The 20,000-nt window shown below is 48.5% G+C and overlaps 1 protein-coding gene across 2 annotated transcripts in view; it reads right to left on the bottom strand.

Moving 5' to 3' along the window:
- Positions 1–348: 348 nt before the first annotated feature.
- The window catches only part of LOC119445726 (TAR DNA-binding protein 43), a 28,422-nt gene continuing 8,770 nt past the window's right edge, over positions 349–20,000 (bottom strand). Inside the window, exons 3-4 of one of the 2 annotated variants that reach the window (XM_037710013.2) lie at positions 8,371–8,523; positions 349–6,850 (exon numbers count right to left, since the gene is read on the bottom strand). In XM_037710013.2, coding sequence (XP_037565941.1) covers positions 5,945–6,850; positions 8,371–8,523 — 1,059 coding nt within the window. In that variant the 3' untranslated portion in view covers positions 349–5,944. The remainder of the gene's footprint in view (positions 6,851–8,370; positions 8,524–20,000) is intronic. The other variant, XM_037710014.2, reaches the window with a different exon arrangement.

The following is a 20,000-nucleotide window of genomic DNA, read 5'->3' as shown; positions in this document are numbered from 1 at the left end:
TTTTTTGGATAATTACGGAGCGAGGACTGCCACCCAAAAATGAAGCTCACGGCACATTTCAGGCAGTGAATGCTTCCGCCGTCGTGTAGGTTGCTTAGGGCGCAAAGAAAGGGAGGAGGCGCGGTGGTTGCCCGTGGCTAACTCCATCCTCAATTTCAACTGGGTGTTGTGCATTTAAATGCTTCAGCAAATGTGGCCAGGAAAACGCCCGCCTTTTCCGATGCTAAGGCGAGCGTCTGGCAAAATCTTGCACAACCGCCCTCCCAGGCCACACAGTCTCTGAGAGCAAGGACAACTCACATCCACTCCTGCCCCCATCACACACACACATACACAACAGAAGGGCTGTCCGATATAGAAACGGCTTTTATTCGTTTCCTGTTTGCCGCAACACACATCATACACAACATGCATCACACACGCACTCCACCCACAGCAATGACCAACTAAAGGTAATACACATCTTTGTTGTGCACACTCACTTTACACCAAGACCACCGAGCAAGAAAAAGGGAGAGAAAAAAATGCACACACACGCACTCTCTTTTTACTACAAAGAGAAACAGGCTGCTCACTGCTGCTCTTGTTGTTCCACATGCTCTCTGGCAAGTATGCGCACTGTGAAGGCAGAGTTCCTCAAGCTTAGGTGCCAGAGCACCGGTCAGAAGTCTACGTGCTCGGAGCAGCCACTCAAGAATCAGAAACAGGCACAAATAACCTCGCAAGTGCAGGTGCTTTAGCTCTAGCGAAAGAGCCCCGTCAAAAACGGAATCCACCCTTTGTCGGTTATGTCAGCGTGCGATCAGTTGGCAGAAAGCCCAGAAGCATCTGTCGTGCTACGATATTGCCAATGTCCAATACAAGGCCTGGTTTTTCCGACAGCATTTCTTGTCACGCGTGCCAACAGGTGTGCTACTTCTTACAGCACAGCCACAGATGTGCACTGTCAATGAGAGCCAATGTATAAGACGGCAGAAACCCTGCCAATGAAGAAAAAAAATGGGACCGTTGTTCCGACCAATGCGGCTGGTAATTTCCCAGTCTCGCTTCACACAGCAAGGCAGCCAGATTCGCACTTTCAAGTAATACAAATGACACACTGTCCAGAGTCTTGTTTTAGGACTAGGTACGTTGGGCACTCACGCTCTCGTTCCAAAAACCATGTGCACTCAACAAACAAAGCATTTACAGTTATTCTCATCTGGACTATGACCATCAAAACACACCATCACATCAGCCATGAGGCATCGGAAAAAGCTGTTCCAAAGATGGTCAACAAGTTTTCTTTGACACTCATACATTTCATTTTGCTCCTCTCACATTCAATCATCATTTCTTAAGCATATCTACACACCAATCTCACTTCGTATGTCCAAAATTTACATCAGCTAAATGGAAACCTTGGGAAATTACCAGCCTGCAACACCAGCCTGCACAATGCGAAACTTGCCACGAGTCATTTCGTGCTAAAAGCGTCACAGCTCACACAAAAGTGTTAATCAAAACCACACGCACACACCCTTTTAAAAAGAAGTTACATACAGAACCCAAGAAGGAAGTCTATAACAATATAAACAGCATTGCCACGATAAATTTTTTTTTTCTTCAACCGCACAGCACATACTGTCTTTCTGCCTGGCAATCCACTCTGTGAAAGGTGCAACTGTCATTTCTGTGAGTGTGTGTGCCAGTTTGTTTTCCAGCCAATGGGTATCATCATGCACTCCGCAGGTTTAAAAAAAGTGAGGATGACAAAAGAGAAAGTTACAATCGTCTTGCTATGTACACATCCACAAATGGGTGCACCACTCATTAAAAAAAAAAAAAAGAACAGAAACAAACAATCGGGGAGGCAAACCACATCAAACATCAAACCCCCACTAAAAACAGAGCTAACTGACGATGACCAATTGAGGCATTTTCGCACCCTGACGAACAGAGACCAGGCGTAGGGAGGACTACCAGTTGAGCCATGCCAGCTGCACCAAGAGAGGAGCGCGCAAAGTGCTGCAATCCGCCTCCACCACCGAGGCTCGAGCTTCGGCTCAGGACAGCATCTGCCCTCTAAACGGCTGGCGCAGGCATTGTAGTCCAGAGCATTCGTGGCCAACTGCCTAGGTAATCTTGTCTAGCACGGGTGAGGCCGCAGCATAAAGAACCCGAGGTTTTAATTTCAACAGGTGCCGTGAAAATGGGATCGCGTTTGCACAGACAAAATGGCCAGTGTCCATGCCCTTCAGTGCAAGCTGTGCTAGTGTAGTGTCTGGCACGGTTCACAACCAATCAGAACTTTCTTTTTATATTTTATGATCCCGCCACAGGTTCACTAGTTGGGATCTATGCAGAAAGCAGCTGGCACAGGCAAAACCGGTAGCCACACCTTTCCCCTTTCATCGAGTTAATGGCAGATGGTGGTGTCGGTGGCAGAAGCAGCAGCAGCAACAGATTTCTCTTATGCACAAGCTAGGCTAGCTCCTGCAACCCCAACGGATAGTATGGATCGCACAGATGTACCCATTATGTACAAACGCCACATGCAGCGATGTTGAGGAGAAAGCGTCGCAGCCTACCCAAAAGCCACAGCCCGAGATGGAAACTCTGGGGTTCATTTAGCAGCACGACTGCACTCGCCATACATCCAGTCAACTGGTCACAACACACGCAGCCTCTCAGGAATGGCAGAACCAATGTGCGAGATGAGATGTCATCACTGTGCTGGTCAATGCCAAAGAGTGTTGTCGAACGTAATGTGTGACATGAACGACGCGCAACTTTCAGGCAAGACATCATTTGGCAGAGGCCGACTTCTGAAAAGCTGCCCTTTGCACTTTGACCTTGAGGCTGAGAGACTGAAATCCTGCAAGATGCAAAGCCTTGAGCCCTCAGCCACCAAAACCCTATGACCTAAAGAAGTATGGATGCTCCTGAGGACTGTGAAATGGAATACTGCACTCGAAATCAATGGTCAACTACATAATCAGAGAAATTTGGCTTCTCCCAAGCGATCCTCTAATTCTAGGAAGCGGAAGAGCTAACGGCATAAAGCGGCTAACTTTGGCCTCTCTTGTGGACGCTCTGTCTATAACCATGAGGAGGGTAGGTGAAAGGTTTGTCATGCTGCGTTTAATAAGAAAGCGCACCTGGCACTGAAGTTTTTTTTTTTTTTCCTTTTGAAATGTCAGGAAATCTACCAGAGACAACTGATGTAAGCTTCCTCAATGAAGGAACCAAAAACATCTAAGGTGGCACAATTTCCAGACACCAAACAAGTGAGAGCGTACTCGCAAATATCTGGGCAGCAGAATCGCTGCAAACATGTACAGGTACTTTGTATCAAAGGAGACTGTGCAATAGATATAATGACAGCGTACAGCAGGCAGCTGATACCCGCACAGTGTTTCCTTCAAGAGTGAAGCTCTCTATCCCTCGATGTCATCTCGCTGTAAAGCTACCAAAATGCTTCTTTCCTCTTTGAACACACCTGCGAGGCTCAAGCAATATCTATAGCAAGCGCAACACCGCTATGAAGCTGCAACAATTGCACGAGATAATCGACCCCTTTGCTCACAGCAGCGCCTCGTCGTTCGCCACAGCCAAAGATAGAGCGATGCAGCTAGAAGAGTGCTGGCTGGAGAAAGGAACCCACTCCTGCAAACCGCCTACGAAGCCCGAACTACCACACGCAGCTGCACATACCCACGCGCCATGCTGCTACCACTACTGCCCTACAAAGTGAAAGGCATTCATTTCCAGGCAGATGCGGCCAGCCAGACCAGGAGGCCACGACACGAAGAACAAAAAAGCGCTGGGTAATCACCACTCGGCATTCCACGTGCAACAGAGATGTGCAGATGGATTTACAATGAAGTGTGCCTGCCTTTCACCAGTACCGAAAGCACGCAGCCAGATACAAAGTACAACTCGCAGTACCCGATCGCCTCCTCTCTGCCCACAGAAAAAGCAATCGGCAGAATGCACGCCTAAAATGCAGTGGCGACCGTGTGGATCTTTTTTCTTCTAGTCAGTGTGCAAAAAAAGAAGACACGATGGAATCAGCAGCGCTAGATGTTGCACCAAAGTACAAGCCAGCAGTGAAAGCAGTGCGGTCGTACGCATGCGTGTGAAGGCCACGACAAGAGTGGCGTCCCAAACGATCCAAAGGAAGCTTTGGTTACTGAAGCAAGCAGAGGCTTGACACACAGACACGCAGCGAGCCAAAGAATGCCAGGCTGCTGCTGTTCCAGGCACCCATCATCCCCAGCTGATGATGCAGCAAACTGCTACTTAATGTACACCTGAAAGTACTATTGGCCACAATAGTTTGAGGCATTCCTGTCACCAAAAGGAAGACGAGCGAGTGACTGGCTCACAGAGAGAGGCAAGCCGACAGCAACGAACGAAAGTGAATTCCTTACAAACCTATCTAAGCAAAGCCAGCTAGCTACGTAGCACACAGCAAGTTGTCGCACGAGTATAAACTCTCGCCTTGTATCCTGGACAGGCATACGGAGCAAGAGAAAGCCCAGATAAGCAGAGCCACCACAAGAAAAGTCGGCTCATCACGCAATGCACCGATTTCACAGCTGTTACCTAAACTGACAGGTACGCACTATCAGAGGAGCCACATTTGTGGCGATGACAGCTCCTCGTCAATGCTTCTTTGCACTCGAGCGAGCACTCATACTTGAAAAGCGCTCTGCAAATGCACTCGCACAGTTGCGCAAAACTAAGCGTTCTCTGCGCACCAATCTGCAATCACACTACCCAGGGCTTTCACAACGATTTGGGGCATCAGCAGCGGCAGCTAGAATATTTCGCACGAGCGTGCCAATTGACTTGCAAAATGCAATGCAGCGATTGTTTCCTGTGCGCCAGTCAAGGTAAACAGGAGGCCTGAATGCTCATGGTGCCTGTGGCTAAGTACACTGAGAGAATTTCTCGTTGCCCGAAGACCCACGCAGATGCACAGTAAAAACATGTCTGTCCCAGCTCTTCATTCAAGGTTGCCTGCACACAAACACACTGTAAAAAAAGGTCTGCCCTTAACTCTTCAGTTTAAGGTTACCTTGCACGGCACTCGCCCAAGGGACAAAAACGCTGCAAAATTTAAAGGAAAAGCCAATCGATGCCGAGCCTCAGATACCATGAGCAGTCAGAAGAAAGAATGGGAGTGCATCTTAAGAATCCCGCCTCACGCATGCATGTATGCACAGAACAACTTGCTCTAGAAATGATACAGGTTTATGTACAGCAGAAGGAAAGGGAAAAATAGAGAGAGAAGAGACAGAGCAGTGGCAAGAGAGAGACTCCTCCAGACACGCACCATGCACGCCTTAAATACACGTGACATTCGCACGGGCTTTTGTCCTCGCAGGCCCCACACACTTGTAATGCATCTGCCCAGAAGGAGGAGGGAGGCCGGCAGAGGCCCACGCGAACCACCAGACACACCCACACGCACAGGCCAGACATACCACACGACACCCGGACGGAGTTGCTGGCGGCCGCGCCACCTCCCTCCTCCCGACCCGCACCTCCAACACCAACGCAACCCCCAGTGCAGCAGCAGCCGATTTCCTCCGTCAGTACAAGCCAGTGCGCGATAAGGACTCTCCCTGTTACAACCTCCCCGGGGCGGCCGCACCAGTGCACTCGGGCGGCCATGGGAAAACAGCAGTCAAATGCATTAGCCAAGACAACGCACATTTCACTTTGATCGTATCAACTGTGCCAACACACTCACGTGGCACCCAGAAGCATAAGTGGCAATGGTGGCTTCTTTTACCCTCTACTAGTCACCACATGTCCCTCCCATGCCTTGGACCAATCGCGAGACCAATACAAGTTTGCCAAGTGGCTGACAGGGCACAAATGCGGCCCCCAGAGTGCACCAGTGCCACCAGAGAGCGGGCAGACCAAACGGTCCCCCAGTGAGCGCAGTCGCTCAGGGGGAAACGGACATGCCGAAGCCCTGCTTGCCCTCGCGCTGGGGCCAGGGTCCACCTTGGCCCGCCCCGGCGTCACCGGAGCCGCCCGCCTGCCCGGCCCCTCCTTGTCCCATCCAGCCCAAGAAGGAGCCCGACCCGCCGGCACCCGAGTTAGGCGGTGGGGGCCCCCCGGGACCCTGGTCTCCTGCGCCCCCCTGGAACGACCCCCCGAAAAGCCCAAAGCCTGCTGCCTGCCCCAGGGCTGCCACAACGGCAGAGCTGAGGGGCAGGGTCGCAGCGCCCAGGTTGAGTGCACCCATGCCCAGTGTGGGAGGGGTGGTGTTCACACCCTGCGGTTGTGTGGCCTGCGCCTGTGCCGCCCCCAGGGGCCCCATGCCCAGGCTGCCGCCAAGGAGGTTTGGCAGGTCGGCACCACGATGTGCTCCCCCAGCTGCCTGATGGCCCCAGCCACCGTGGGGTGCCAAGTGGTGTGCGCCCGGGAAGGGCCCTGGTGTCGCGTATGCTGCACCCTGACCGGCAGGCCGGCCCACGTCGAGAGGCCCGCCCCTGTGGGCGGGGCCAGCGCCCGGGCCCCTTCCCCCAGCGCCCCCACCTGCTCCGCCGCCGCCACCTGCGAGCGGCCCCAGAGCGTGGTGGTGCGACGAAGGTGCCGCCTCGCTCTTCGGCACCGCGTTGCTGACATGAATGCTGGTGCCGCGAATGATGTGGTCCTCGCCGCACAGTGATTGTGCCACGTCTGGGTCGACGAAGGTGACAAAAGCAAACGCACGGAACGGCTTGGGGATAAACACATCCGTCACCTCGCCGAACTTGGAGAAGTAGTCACGTAGGTCGTCCGAGCTCAGGTCCTCGGTGCAGCGGCCCACAAACACCTTGCGGCTAAGCTCTGACGCCTGGCCGTCCTGCATGCCACCAAAGGGTATGTGCCACATGTCAATAACCACAGTAAACCTGATCAAACAAACCTATCGCAGACATGCTCAGCTGTAAGACAGTAAAAGCCTTTGTCATTAGGTAAAACCTGGTTCTGGTGCAATTTTTGTACGCTTTGTGGGTCTTACATTTGGCACTAAAGATTTCGTTCCAGTAACAAGCCTTCTAGACAATGAATGGTAACGAATCAACACTACATACACTTAAGTGGAAGCGGAGCGTTGGCAGCGTTTTGCCTTCTGCTATGGTATGCTCGTTGTGCACACTTGGCTATAAGTGCACTGACCAAGGAGTCCAAGCACGATGCCAAACCTTGCTATCGCTGTCACTGCTCCACCCTTTGGGCAAAACTGAGTTGTCTTTTGTTGCATCTTTTCTCTTACTTTATTATTTTCTGGATGTTTATGAATGTTCATGACATCAAGGCAAGCTTATGCTCAAAATTATTTTGTTATCGTCAGCCTCTTTTGAAGCACCATCTGCTAGAACTGACTAGGCCTAGCAGCACCGAGCCAACAGTGGTGGGCGATGACGAGCTAGCGCAGTCGCCATTTGACAGCATGGTGTTGCGTGACACGAAGTTGCGGGAAGCTTCCGCAAGTGGCAGGAGAAAGTTACAAGCAGTGCACAGCCACATGCACACATCGTTGCAGTAAAAAAGTTTGTGGTATATACTTTATCTAGAGAAAATTTTGCCACCAATTATGTCTATTGCAGCCGATAGTCTGATACGATTTAACCCCGCTATAAGTAGAATTTGGTGCCAGAATAACATCGACACACCACGACGTATGGTATGTTAAATGTGAAAATCTCACGTATGCAGATCCATTGTAATGGGCTTGGACTCCATATTTTACTAGGGTGTGGTACAACTGCACAACATACAGATTGCAGAACAAGCTTCCCCCCACAACTGTCGCAATGCACCACCACTGATGCAAAGCATGCTGGTAGCAGTAGTGTTTACTGGGCTGAAAGCCAACTATGGTGAGATGCATGTAGTGTTTGTGCCATGAAAAACCCACTTAGCTTTTGAGATCAAAACGTAAGCAGAGAATAAAATGATACTACAATGAGAGTGGGGTTGATGAGACTCATCCCTCCACTTCCCCTTGACATTCGCTGGAAAAATACACAATGCCTAGGCCCTCAATGTTGCTTTAAACCAAAGTACAGCGGAAAAGCAGCGAAGACTACTGTCATCACGGTGCTGGCATGCCCATAGAGCATGTGCTCTGAACATGGGGCAACAATTGAGTTTTCTTGAAACATTTGGCACCCAAGTAGATCCATAGTACGCAATGCAACCCTGAGAGCTTGCACTTTTCCCTCACTGATGCACGCAGAAGCACATCTGCTGCTTCTGTGGAAGGCCTTGAATGCTGACTGCACTCCAAAGCTTGAATCTGCCAACTGTCCAGGCAACGAGCAGCCCACGTAGGGCCAAAGAGAAGAGAGTCAAGAGTAAGAGCGAAGGTGGCCTTACTTGAGCACTCACTTTGGAGTTTGGGATCTTGACGTCACACCAGCGGCCATCGATGAGATGCCGCTTGGACAGGGCCCTCACCTGGGACTCGTAGCTGGAGAAGCGGATGAAGCCAAAGCCTTTAGACTGGCCTGTCTTGGGGTCCTTCTTCACCTGTGCGAAGGGGAATCACAAGCGGCCGGGCAGGTTAGAATGATGCCTCTGGTACAGATAATACAGCATTTCAGTACAACCGCCGACTGATAATTCGGAATGCGTCGAAGCACCACCACTGATGTATAAGAACGATCAAAATGTTATACTTTACAATGCACCATTCAATAATTCGGACTCCAACTGCACGAGTTAAGCAGAAATAGCAATATTTTGGCTTTGATATGTCACCGGCATTCTCGCCGGCCATGTTGCCAGTGAAAGTAACTGAAATTACCGAAGCCCAGTTGACCCAGCACTGACCGCACCCTAAGTTTAAACCACAGGACCAGCCAAGCCCACAAAGTTTAATTGTAAAGCTGCAATTGTTCTTCGAGTTCCACTGGTGTTGAATCTGCGCGTCCAGCATTTTGTTCAATCACACGTTACAGTGAAACCTCGTTAGTACATGTACATGCCTGGCAGGAATGCTGCATAATTATGCACTAAACTGCCAAAAACAAATTTGCGTCTCCCGCCATGCACCGCACCACTACTGATAAAGATAAATAAATGCAATGCCACGATAAATGTTACCTAAAAATACGCAGTGCGAGGTGTTTTCTTTCTCGTTTCCACAGAGGTGAAAAGTTTCACCTGTCTCACACGACCGTGCATTGGTGCAAATGGACAGAGGTGAGCAGTATTTGGAAACTTCGGCAGGGAACCCAGCGACAGAGTGGACGACTTGTCCGGCTTTCCCTGATGCGAATGTCCCGTTTGTACAACAATCTGCTACCGAGCGAATCTGGCGCTGCTTCATTGAAACACAGTTACTTGCTGCCTCGTGGTGCCGATTGTTCCGCGCAATTCGTATGTAGCGCATTGCTTACTATGAACACACTGTCATAGACAGTGTGTTCATAGCCTCAGCCAGGCGGCACTGGCAAGCACCCTTGTTGGAAAAATTCGCCTCGGTAGTCGAACGCAGCAGTCTATCAGAGATTTGTTTGCATTGCAGCTGCACGCTCGATGTTGAACAGCAGTGCGTGGACTGGTTAGGAAACGGCAATGTGTGGGCTACAGTGCCATGTTGCAGAAACTGTCCAACACAGGACACCTTTTTCACGGCAGGAACACCAAGAAAGGCAAGTGTCTGCTGTACCTGTCACATATGGCGTCAAACAAAATGTGGACATAAGACGCAATTCTAAAGACCAGGTATTTTTCGCATATCAGCAACAAGATTCTCTGTGTCACCACGGCAAGCGGTTCAGAGAAGCACCCCAACAATGTGGATTTCCCCGAGACCAAACGCCAGAAGAAGAATGAGCGAATGCGCAAGCGGCGGTAGTCAGTCGAATGGGCACAGGCTTTCGCCGAACACACTTTGGAATTTACAAAGTGCCCTTCAATGTTTTTGCCGCCTTTTCATTGCTCCGAAAACTCACTCTCGCAAATGCAGCATTGCGAAAAGACCACATTGTTATTAAAATTATGGGATATTATGTGCCAAAACCACAATTATGAGGCACGCCGTAGTGGGGGACTCTGGAAATATGGACCACCTGGGTTTTCTTTAACGTGCACCTAAATCTAAGTACACGGGTGTTTTCGCATTTCACCCCCATCGAAATGCGGCCGCCGTAGCCGAGATTCGATCCCGCGACCTCATGCTCAGCAGCCCAACACCATAGCCACAGAGCAACAACGGTGGATTAGACCGCATTGTAATAACGACACTGTTTTTTATCAGCTGGTCCAGCAAAGCACTTCGCAAGTCTTTATCCTGAGAGGGGCCAGCATTGAGTGAATGCACCCATATGTGAGAAGCTTACCAAGTTTTAATGCTCTGTACGTAAGGGTCACGTGATTTACCACATGGCACAAATGAAAAGAAAGCTTGCGAAAAGAAGAATGTGTGATCCGACTCTGTGTGCAGCTCTGCATTTGTCTGATCTGTGAATTTTCCTGAAATATTCAGTTTCACGGGCTAGTTTTGGATTTTCATGTTTTCGAGGCTGTTGAAGCACAGAACGACAAAAAAAAAAAAATATGTTACAAGCTTACGCGATGACAAAGCCATACATTGTGGAAACGTAACCACTGGTAGCACGCGCTGCAACGCAAACGGGCGCACAGGCCCTTTTACGGGACAGGAGGAAATTTTTGACATTCGAATATGCATGCTAAGGCAACAATCGGTGCTGGTCTTGCAGGCAAGAACTTGAGATAGCCTCGTACTATGCCAGTACACATTCCATATCATATGCAAGCGTTTGCCGGCAGACTGTAGGCTATGTGCAGTCAGCTTTCTTCGTGCCTGTGTGCACTTGAAAAACAATCCCACTTAAAGAGGCAGCAGAGAATGACGGTGCATGTTGGTTACCGCCTATTAAAAGTGCGCAGTGAGCTTACAACGGCACTACGCACAACGCTATGCACAACACCATGCACGATGCTGAGCAGATAGCTGAAGATGCTCATCGCAATAGGGTTAGCAACAGTGATCCATAATGGCATGCCTGACGGTGGTGAACAGTAGAATCTCAGCGATACGATAATGACTGAAACAAAGTTTTCGGAAATCCCGACCTAATCCATTAGCTTACGTGCTAATTACAATGTTGTGAACCGCTTTTCGCGCCAAATAATACAAACAAGCAGCACAGCCGGTGAGGTCTGGTGTGCCGGCAGTGCCAGATACTGGCTCTTGCCAGGCTGGCAGAGCAGCTGTGCCGGTCGCAATCATATTGCTGGGGTGACCTACGTCACTTCCCCTTAACTCCACCCTCGCGCATCCCCAGCCCCCTCAGAAAAAAGAGCTTTTGCTTAGTGCAGTATCAGGCAACTTCCATTTTCAAACACCTTGCCACTTTATCAGGAGCCGGCAATCACACGTGACCCAGTCTTGCCATGTCAGCAAGATCGGCAGCATTCGCTTCCTTGGTAGCCTTATCTCTGTATTCTATGCCTTCCGCTGTGTTTGGCACCCAATGACAATTAGAAACTTTTCTACCTAAACACGCGTTAGATTGCACGATACGACGTAGCTTCATCGCCGCAAATAAAGGTAAACAGGTTCCCTCATCTTGAACAAATCATGTTCTTTTCAACATCAGGCAGCAGCTACGACGCAGCAACAAAATAAACTTGAGACAACCAGGTGGATATTAAAATGTCGTCCTTGGAACACGCAAAGAGTGCAGTTCACTGCTGCAAAAATGCGTGTGAAACAATGATTCAAATTCGCATCAGTCAATAGGACCGCTCTCGGCGCGTCACGTGACTGCAGTTATAAATCCCAATGCTAATATTTCCTTTTCGCGATCGTTTTTGTTGCTTTTATTTTTGCATGAAATACAGCGCTGCCGCTTTCTGAATCTCCAATCTTTCATGTTTACAAGAATACCCAGATGGCAGCGCTGCCGCCACCGGAAAGCCACACTCACGCAATCAGCGGTGCGATAGCACCTCCCAAAGGCCAGAGTTTCTTCCCAATTTTAAAGAGAGCACATTGAAGTGGAATTTACTTAAATTGTGCACTGTATCAGGGTTCGTACAGGTTTCCAAGAAAAAAATTCAAGGACTTTTCAAGGACCTTTCAAAAAATTGAAATATTTAATATGGTAGTTCACACACGTTACATTTTATTGGACAGAACAAAGGAAAGTGATTTTACTTAGTGCACTTAGTTCCATTTGACTAGATGAAATTCTGAAGCTCAAGGCAGGTCTTTCAGTTTCTTTTCTATTTGCGTCTTCATGCTGCTGAGTTCTTCAGCCTTCGCTTTTGCAGTCTTTCTCAAGCTGTTTGATTTCACCACGTGCGAGATGTCACCAGTTCTCTCAGCCATTTCTGCATATCCATCTGCAGAGGCCTTAAATCGCCAACAACTGCCTCAAGCTTCTTTTTCTTCGTCTGCAAACCTTCAACTTCTTCCATGATTGTGCGCCTTTTTGTCTGCTTTGAGTTTTCCTGGTACCGTTTCTTTTCCGATTCCAAGTGTGCACTAATGCTGCCTCGCTGCGGACACAGCTATTCTGAGTGCTTTTGTTACAGGAACATTCAAAATGCCACCTGCCCTGTCCACTGCGTCACATATGATACGCTGTGAAATGTATGACAAACCTTTCAGATTCTCTACAGAGATCTGGCGGTTGACGCGGAACCCCCGTTCGACAGTTGCCTGCCCAAGGCTCAAAACAAGCAACAGCCTGACTGCTTTCCACAGCTCTTTGCAGGAGGAATTGAAGCTCAGGAGGTCATGAAAAAACTCATCCAGCCTGCTAAGGCTCCTCTCAAACAGGCGAAGCTCGTGCTTTACCTCTTGCAGTAGCTCAGTGTATTCTGCCATTACACATTCCCGTTGGCAGTCACTCAGTCTTCCTGCCACGGTCAAGACGTCCAACACCTTCCTTAGGCCCACAAGGCACTGATCCGGCTTCAAGCACATGAGCCGGGGATCTAAAGAGGCCAGGTTTCTAACCATTGATGATTTAAGGGGACTTCGTTCCAGTATTTTCTTGGTCACAGCTGCTAAAAATAGTCCACAGTCCATTCTGAATTGAAATGTATCCTTCGCAGTTGCCCTTGAATCTTTCAGTGCTTGTTCACATTTGGGGCCGATATCCACTTTTTCAAGCGGAGTGTGGTTACCGGGGTTATCAACGTCTACCCTGAGCAAACCACCAATCCCTGCCAATGAAGACAACACTGAAGCCTTCATGAATTTCACAAGGAGCTTCCGCACAATACTCTAAAGGTCTCTAGCAAGAAAGAAGATCACTGGCTTGTCGGACTGGTAGTCCTTCAAGAATGGCTGAAGAATGGAAGCAACACTGAGAGCAAAGTTCACTCATGCCAGCGTCAAGGAATCACGACAAAAGCTGTACACATTTTCAAACGATGCACACTTTGGTAAGCTCACCTGCATACTCCTTGCAGACTCCACATATTTCTTTATGTCATTCCAAAGAAGCAAAGCTCTTTCAATGACAATCATGTTTTCCACCTATCGATGAGACAAACTGTAGTGGAAATGTTTCCTGGTTAGTCACAGTTGAAAAATCTTCCCTTCGGAAGAGTACACTCCGACTTGACAGCAGAACGTCAATGCCCCACTTGCTGGCTCCTACGCCTGCCCTGTAGGCATTGTGGATGGTATGAAGGCCACAGGTCCCCAAGTCAACACATTGGACCTGATGGTTTTCCTGCAAGTGCACTTGCATATTCGTAAAGAACTTCAGGTTCACGTTCGGCCCATCCATCAAGATCTGAAAAACCTTGCCGAGTGGCAAAGGCTCCAAAGACCTTAGAACTATTTCCTGAATTTCCTCTGCCGTGGAATGCCCCATAAAAGCGGATGTGTAATATCTGGTGGCGACCTTGTGTGACGAGTCCCAATAGTGCACATGCACGTCCATTTGTTTCTCTTGCAGGAAGTCATTCGCTGACTCGTCAAAAAGCACGACGTAATAGTCAGACTTCTGTGCCTCTTGTTGCAAGGACGATAAAAAAATGGCCTGAGCCCATGGCACGCAACATACGCGCATTTTTTTTCTCCGCAGGAAAACGATTTAGCCACATCGATGCCGGGAAACATCCGCTTCAACAAGTCGCCGGTTTGTGCGGATGATCTGTACGAGTAGTGGGAGGTAATCCCTTTCATTGTCCACAGAATTTCTGCATCGGTAACCACCTCGTGTGACTTGCAGGCACTGTTTAGATCAGTCGCCTGTGATGGAGCCAACCCAGTGGACCGCTCGCTTGTGCTTGGTGCCAGGTAGTTCTGTATAGAGTTTCCAGCTGCCACTTGCACGATTTCACAGTGCTTTGCACTTTTCGCGTGGCTTCTGAGAGCAGATTCGCCCGTATAAGCGACGTCAAAGGTCTTTCTGCAGGTTGTACATTTCACGCGGTGGGGTCCAATGTATCTGGCGCAACCACAAGTTTCTAATCGTTGTTGCTGAGCCAGGCTGCTTTGGAATTTACATTTTTCAGGCATTATTCTGAACCATGGGCACCACAATTGAAACAGGGGGAAAAGCAAACAAAGCGTCGACGGCACCGGAGCGCGCACGCAGATAAAAACAAAGCACAATGTGGCCAACAGACAACACTCAGGCTATGAGGCTGTACCTGTTTTTAGTGGGTTGCCAATAAATCCAGCCCAAGGCGAACCCCCCAGAAAAGTGAAATACTACCAAATACAACTGTTAAGAATCATGTAACTGCGTTTTCGTTACAAATAAGCATGATGGCACAATTTGTATTTTTCCCGAGGAGGTCGAGACGCTCTAGCCCCATTGTGGCCAGCAACTTATGGCTTTTGGCCAACCCCGAAGTCGAAGCAAGCCAGAGGGGAAAAAAAAAAAAGAAAAAAGTGCGCAACGGACGCACGCTCGCTTCTTCCTCGAGCAGGAAGTTTGACTTCGCAGTGCCGGCGTTGCGGAAAGCAATGAAGTTTGCCGGGACCACCCTCAACCGCCACATAATGTGAGTTGCACTGTCGGACCCCGTGAAAACCCCAAGAATTCAAGGGTTTTCAAGGATGGAAAAGAAATTCCAGGACTTTCAAGGCCTTGAAAACGGAACTTTCAATTTCAAGGGTTTTCAAGGATTTCAACGACCTGTGCACACCCTGTATATTTCAAACAGCTCGCTTTCCGCACGTTCAGTTTGACTGCTATGTGACAAAGTGGGAAATCTGCGGTACCGCCCCGCTGTCTCTGACGACCGCTGACGCAATCACAATTCTGATCAATCCAGAGAGGGCAAGTGAAGGAACGGAAAAGCGAGCTGTTTGCACAATCGCACCCTCCATTGTATATTCTTATACCACACCTCTGTGTATTTCCAATGCTCATCCATAGAGGCATTGTTGCAATCAATGGTAGAACGGTGTCTCCACTTTCTGAAAAGGTGCAAAGGTGGAAGGTGAAATGTGTGCCATGCGGCACAGCATGGCACACTTTTTTTTTTTTGCCACTTGTGGAATGAAGTCAATTAAAGTTGAATAAAGTGCTTTTTGGCGAATCTGATATTGTGGATCCCCAATTATTCTGATTTTTCAGCGACTGTTTGGATACAAGATGACAATATGATGGCAAAAACAAGGCCTGGTTGATTCATGGGGTTTCACATCCCACAAAGCAACACCAGGGCTACGAGGAACGCCGTAGTGGAGGGCGCCAGATTAATTTGGACTGTGCACTCAAAGGGGCACTAAAGGCAAATATGTCAACATGACTGTCAAAATACCCTTCCAGAAACTTCGCAGATGTTTTGTGCAAAGAAAACGATTAGCTTAAGAGAAAAATTTTATCTTAAGGGTCAAGATTTCTCAGTGCAATTCAAATCATCCACCACAAACAAGGAGGTGTGACATTGCATACGCCCCCCATCCCTGCCCTTTACTGCCGTCGGTGAGTAAAACGGTGCCTGGCAGCCGGCGCTGCGTTTTGCGTAAAATGCGACAACACGGCCAGAAACTGAGCAAACACACAGCCGATTGCATCCCAAGACATCAATCACATGGATGGGACAGTTTACGGTGCTTGAAGAAATTTTGTGCATCACCGGGAAGTCCGCACAGCGGACCGCTCGATTGCGTAACGACATGACAGCAACCAGTGGGCCCACTTCAATCGGAATTCATTCTTGCTACTTGCTCTTCTCCGTGAAAGCAAGAGCTCAGTGATAAAATCAGCCTTCGCTTCGTCTCACACTGAGTGCAAAGTATCCAAGACTGCGTGCGTGAGGCCATGAAGTTACGCAAATGTTTGCTCCGATTTCTAGCGATCAGATGACGGCATGGAATGCATTTTTACTGATGACGACCGCATGCTAAAACTTGGTCAGTACCCTGTAGTTAGAACGTTGGGCTCGCGGCAAGTTCTAGATTTTTTTTACGGCCACATGATTTATTTATTCAGACAACAATGACAGTTTGTCGCTACTTTCTTTCGTGACCTCGTGCCCATGTATTAGTCCCACAACAAGATGTGACGGTGCTACAGGGTCCGTGCATCGCTGTCGCTTGAATATGGGGTACATGTGGTAGACTCTTTAGTGCGAGCTTCACGAGACTGCAAAACAGGCTCAGAACTACCAAAACATGAGAGCGCGCGGGCGGCACAAGGTCGAGCAAAAACTGGACCTTGCAACCATCCACTGCGTCCTTGTTAAGGTTATCGTCAATGAGTCCATTTTTCTACGAATAGAACCGGACAGGTAGCATTTCCTTCCATCTTATAGTCCAATGCCATGATCTTTTTTATTATCAGCGGTTGAGCACTAGTGCCAGAATTATAATGAGGAGTTGCGACGTCATTGGGCTGGAACAGTAAAACCTCATTAATTCGAATTTCACGGGACCAAAAAAAATGTCCGAATTAACCGAATGTTGAATTATCGAGGGTATCAAGAAAACAAAAATTATTAATGTGTCAATGTCTTTATTTACTGAATGAATCAGCAAATCCCATTTCTATTTTGCACAAAAGCAATTTGGAAGCTACAATTCTCGTCGTCTTGTGACTGATTAGCGCTAGTAGCGGCGAAGGCCTCGCGACTTCCTTCGCAGCACGGCTGCGGCGCACGACTTTATCTGAGACACACTTTTCACTACTGCGTGCACATCCTGTTTATTTTTTCGCCAGTGAGCTGGTCGCCAAGAGATAGTCCGTCCATGGCAATGGCTTAGCCGGTGTTCTTCATTCCGGACAGCCTTGCACTGAGTCAAAACGAAACTACTGTTTGCCGCAACCTCTGCAGACGAAAGCACGGATCAAGGACGGCGACTGCACAGTTAGGAAGCGGCCAACACAGTGTTATGCGTGCCAGTAAACACAAGAATAAAGGCACAAATAGGCAAGAAGCGTTCTGGCGTATGATTGACATACAATTTCAGCTGATTCGGCAATGTGGACTCCGCTGCGATGTTTCACTTGGGCTCTGACGCCATTTTCGCTTTCCTGTGTTTAGGGGCGTCCCTGCCAAAAGTAATTTTGGAGCAATTTTGGAGCAAGTAAAATTGCATTTTGGAGCAGTTCGGAGAAGACAAAATTGCATTTTGTAGCAGCTCGGAGCAGACTAAATTGCATTTTGGAGCAATTTAGAGCAGTTAAAATTTCATTTTGAAGCAGTTTGGAGCAGGCCAAACTGAATTTTGGTGGAATAATAGAACATGGCAGCGTACTTCGAAACCACGACGAAACACAGAATAAACCAACATGAAGCACGCTTTGTAACTATAGCGTACTAGAAGATGGAAAAGTGGGCTGGGTCAAGCGGTGACACGGCATATGCTTTTCTGTAAAGCCGAAAACATAGGTAACACTACGATTGAACTATATATTTCCATGCCGCCGCTCATGATGATAGTAGAAAATGCTTGAATTACGCGGTCAAATTGACGCATAACACAATTTCTGGTTCATCATATGTCACCGCAATCAACCCCGGACTGGTATAACGTAAAGCTATTCCAATCTGTTTTTATTGTGATAGCAATTATATGGACACTCCAGGCGTATTTCTGCCGTCACCGTGATATTCCGCATAAAGTCCAGGGGCGATAACAGCGTCACCAAGCGTTGTATGCTGTATGTGCGAGTGAAAGCGTACGAGGGTGAGGCGACGATGGCGGCCATATCTCACGCACGCAAGGCACCGTGGGCAGGGGAGGGGGGTTCTACTCCGGCGGCTGCTGCGGATGGCGCGGCCACGCGGGCCCTAGCATGAAAGCGATCTGTGATGGGGACAGATTACGAGTGTCGATAGCTTCGTGTGTGCTGTGTTCTCGACGCTTAGTTAGTATTGAAGCAAGAGGCAGCACAGAGCTCTATTCGCTTGCTGCTACTGCCGCGCTTCCTCGCTCCAGCGCTTTGACAGCAAGTTTCCGCGGTCATCAAGTGGGAGGTGTTCATATTTGCTTGTGCGCAAGTGACACCATGCTTGTTAATTTAGTTAGTAAGTGAATGTTTACAAGTTTATACGACTGATAAAACTACTATCCTTGTTTTGCACAGCTGTCTACTAATTTGCTATCGCAATCAATGCTTCACCGTTCGGACGAAACTGCAACTGTTTATTCTAAATCCACCATTAGCCCTGGCCATTCCGATAACAACCGTGAGTGGCCGCGCACGCGCGGGCCACTTGCTGGAACCGCTGAAAAATCCAGTGTTATAAGCTCAAAAATTAGGAGGAACTGTACGGGAGGCGCCGTAGCACGGTGTGCGGAATCTGAACAGCTGCACTCTCTTTCAGAGAACGAATCCGCTCGCTGCGCAAGGCAACTGCCGGAGCACACATGCCGAAGCCATTCTGGCGCAGTTTGAGTCAATTTTCTGTGCTTGGCGCAGGAATTTGCATTTGCATCAAAATGGCGCAATTGGCGCTGGAGTCCCACCACTGTGTGTTGCACATTTGCAGCATCCACACTCGCCGAGCTACAAGAGTTGTCCGAATTAAATGATGCACGGCCAAATGAGTCCAAATTAAAAGGAACTTGATGGCATTAATGCATATGCCTGAGAGGTCGAGTCCAAATTATATGATTTTCTGAATTAACGAGTTGTATACTTTAGGTTTTACTGTAATTGGATGTCCCGGTAGTCTCAAATCGTGTCCTACATTTACCTAAATTTATCGCTTAGTAAAGCTCTGTTCTCCATGATATTGTCACGTAGTGACGGTGAAGAACCCAGTAGCAAAACTGTGGAGCATGAAATGAACTCTTTATTGGGTGAGCCTGTACCCACAAAAGAAAGTGGCACTCAAAGTACAACAACAGTGGCAAACTCAGTCAGCGATCATCAAAATCTGATCTGCGGGTCAAATGCATCAGCTTTTATACGCACTCATCGAAGGCTCCAGTGCAATCACTGGTACTCGCACACCTTCCAGAAAATACAACACTATTCGTGTTGCACATACACACATCTCATTACACAACGTTCGGCAAGAACATACACGACAGGTAGAAACAATGATAAACGTTCAAGCAAGTTCCAAATCATGCAGGCGTGTCTTGCGCTGAGCAATAACATTAAGTTGTTAGCAGGCAAAATGCAGTCCCTGGAAAAAGGATAAATATGAACAGGTGTCAATATTGACACCTTTATACGTTTCTCAGTATTAATCCATCGCTTTAGCGTGACTTAATATTTGCCTTTGGTGTCTATGTATAAGTACACAGGTGCTTCTGCATTTTGCCCCCTCTGAAATGTGACCGCTGTGGCCACAACATTGTTAAAGGGAAGCTGAGGCGGTTTTAGAATTGGAAGATTTACGGGGGTTTGGAAGGCTGACACAGTATAATTAAACTCCTGCAGTTATTTTCTCTATGCGCGTAGAAGCACCGCAATCGTGGTTTAAATTTTCGTTGAAGCTCCGCAGCCTTCGCGCGGCGAGCGTAGCGGCGAAAGACCGGGCGCGAGAATGACGTCAATACAGGGGTCACGTGAGCGCGCTCCTCGAATCACGCTCCA

This window comes from Dermacentor silvarum, chromosome 3 (genome assembly GCF_013339745.2).
Source record: "Dermacentor silvarum isolate Dsil-2018 chromosome 3, BIME_Dsil_1.4, whole genome shotgun sequence".
Lineage (NCBI taxonomy): Eukaryota > Metazoa > Arthropoda > Arachnida > Ixodida > Ixodidae > Dermacentor > Dermacentor silvarum.
This window is presented reverse-complemented; position numbering and strand designations above follow the sequence as displayed.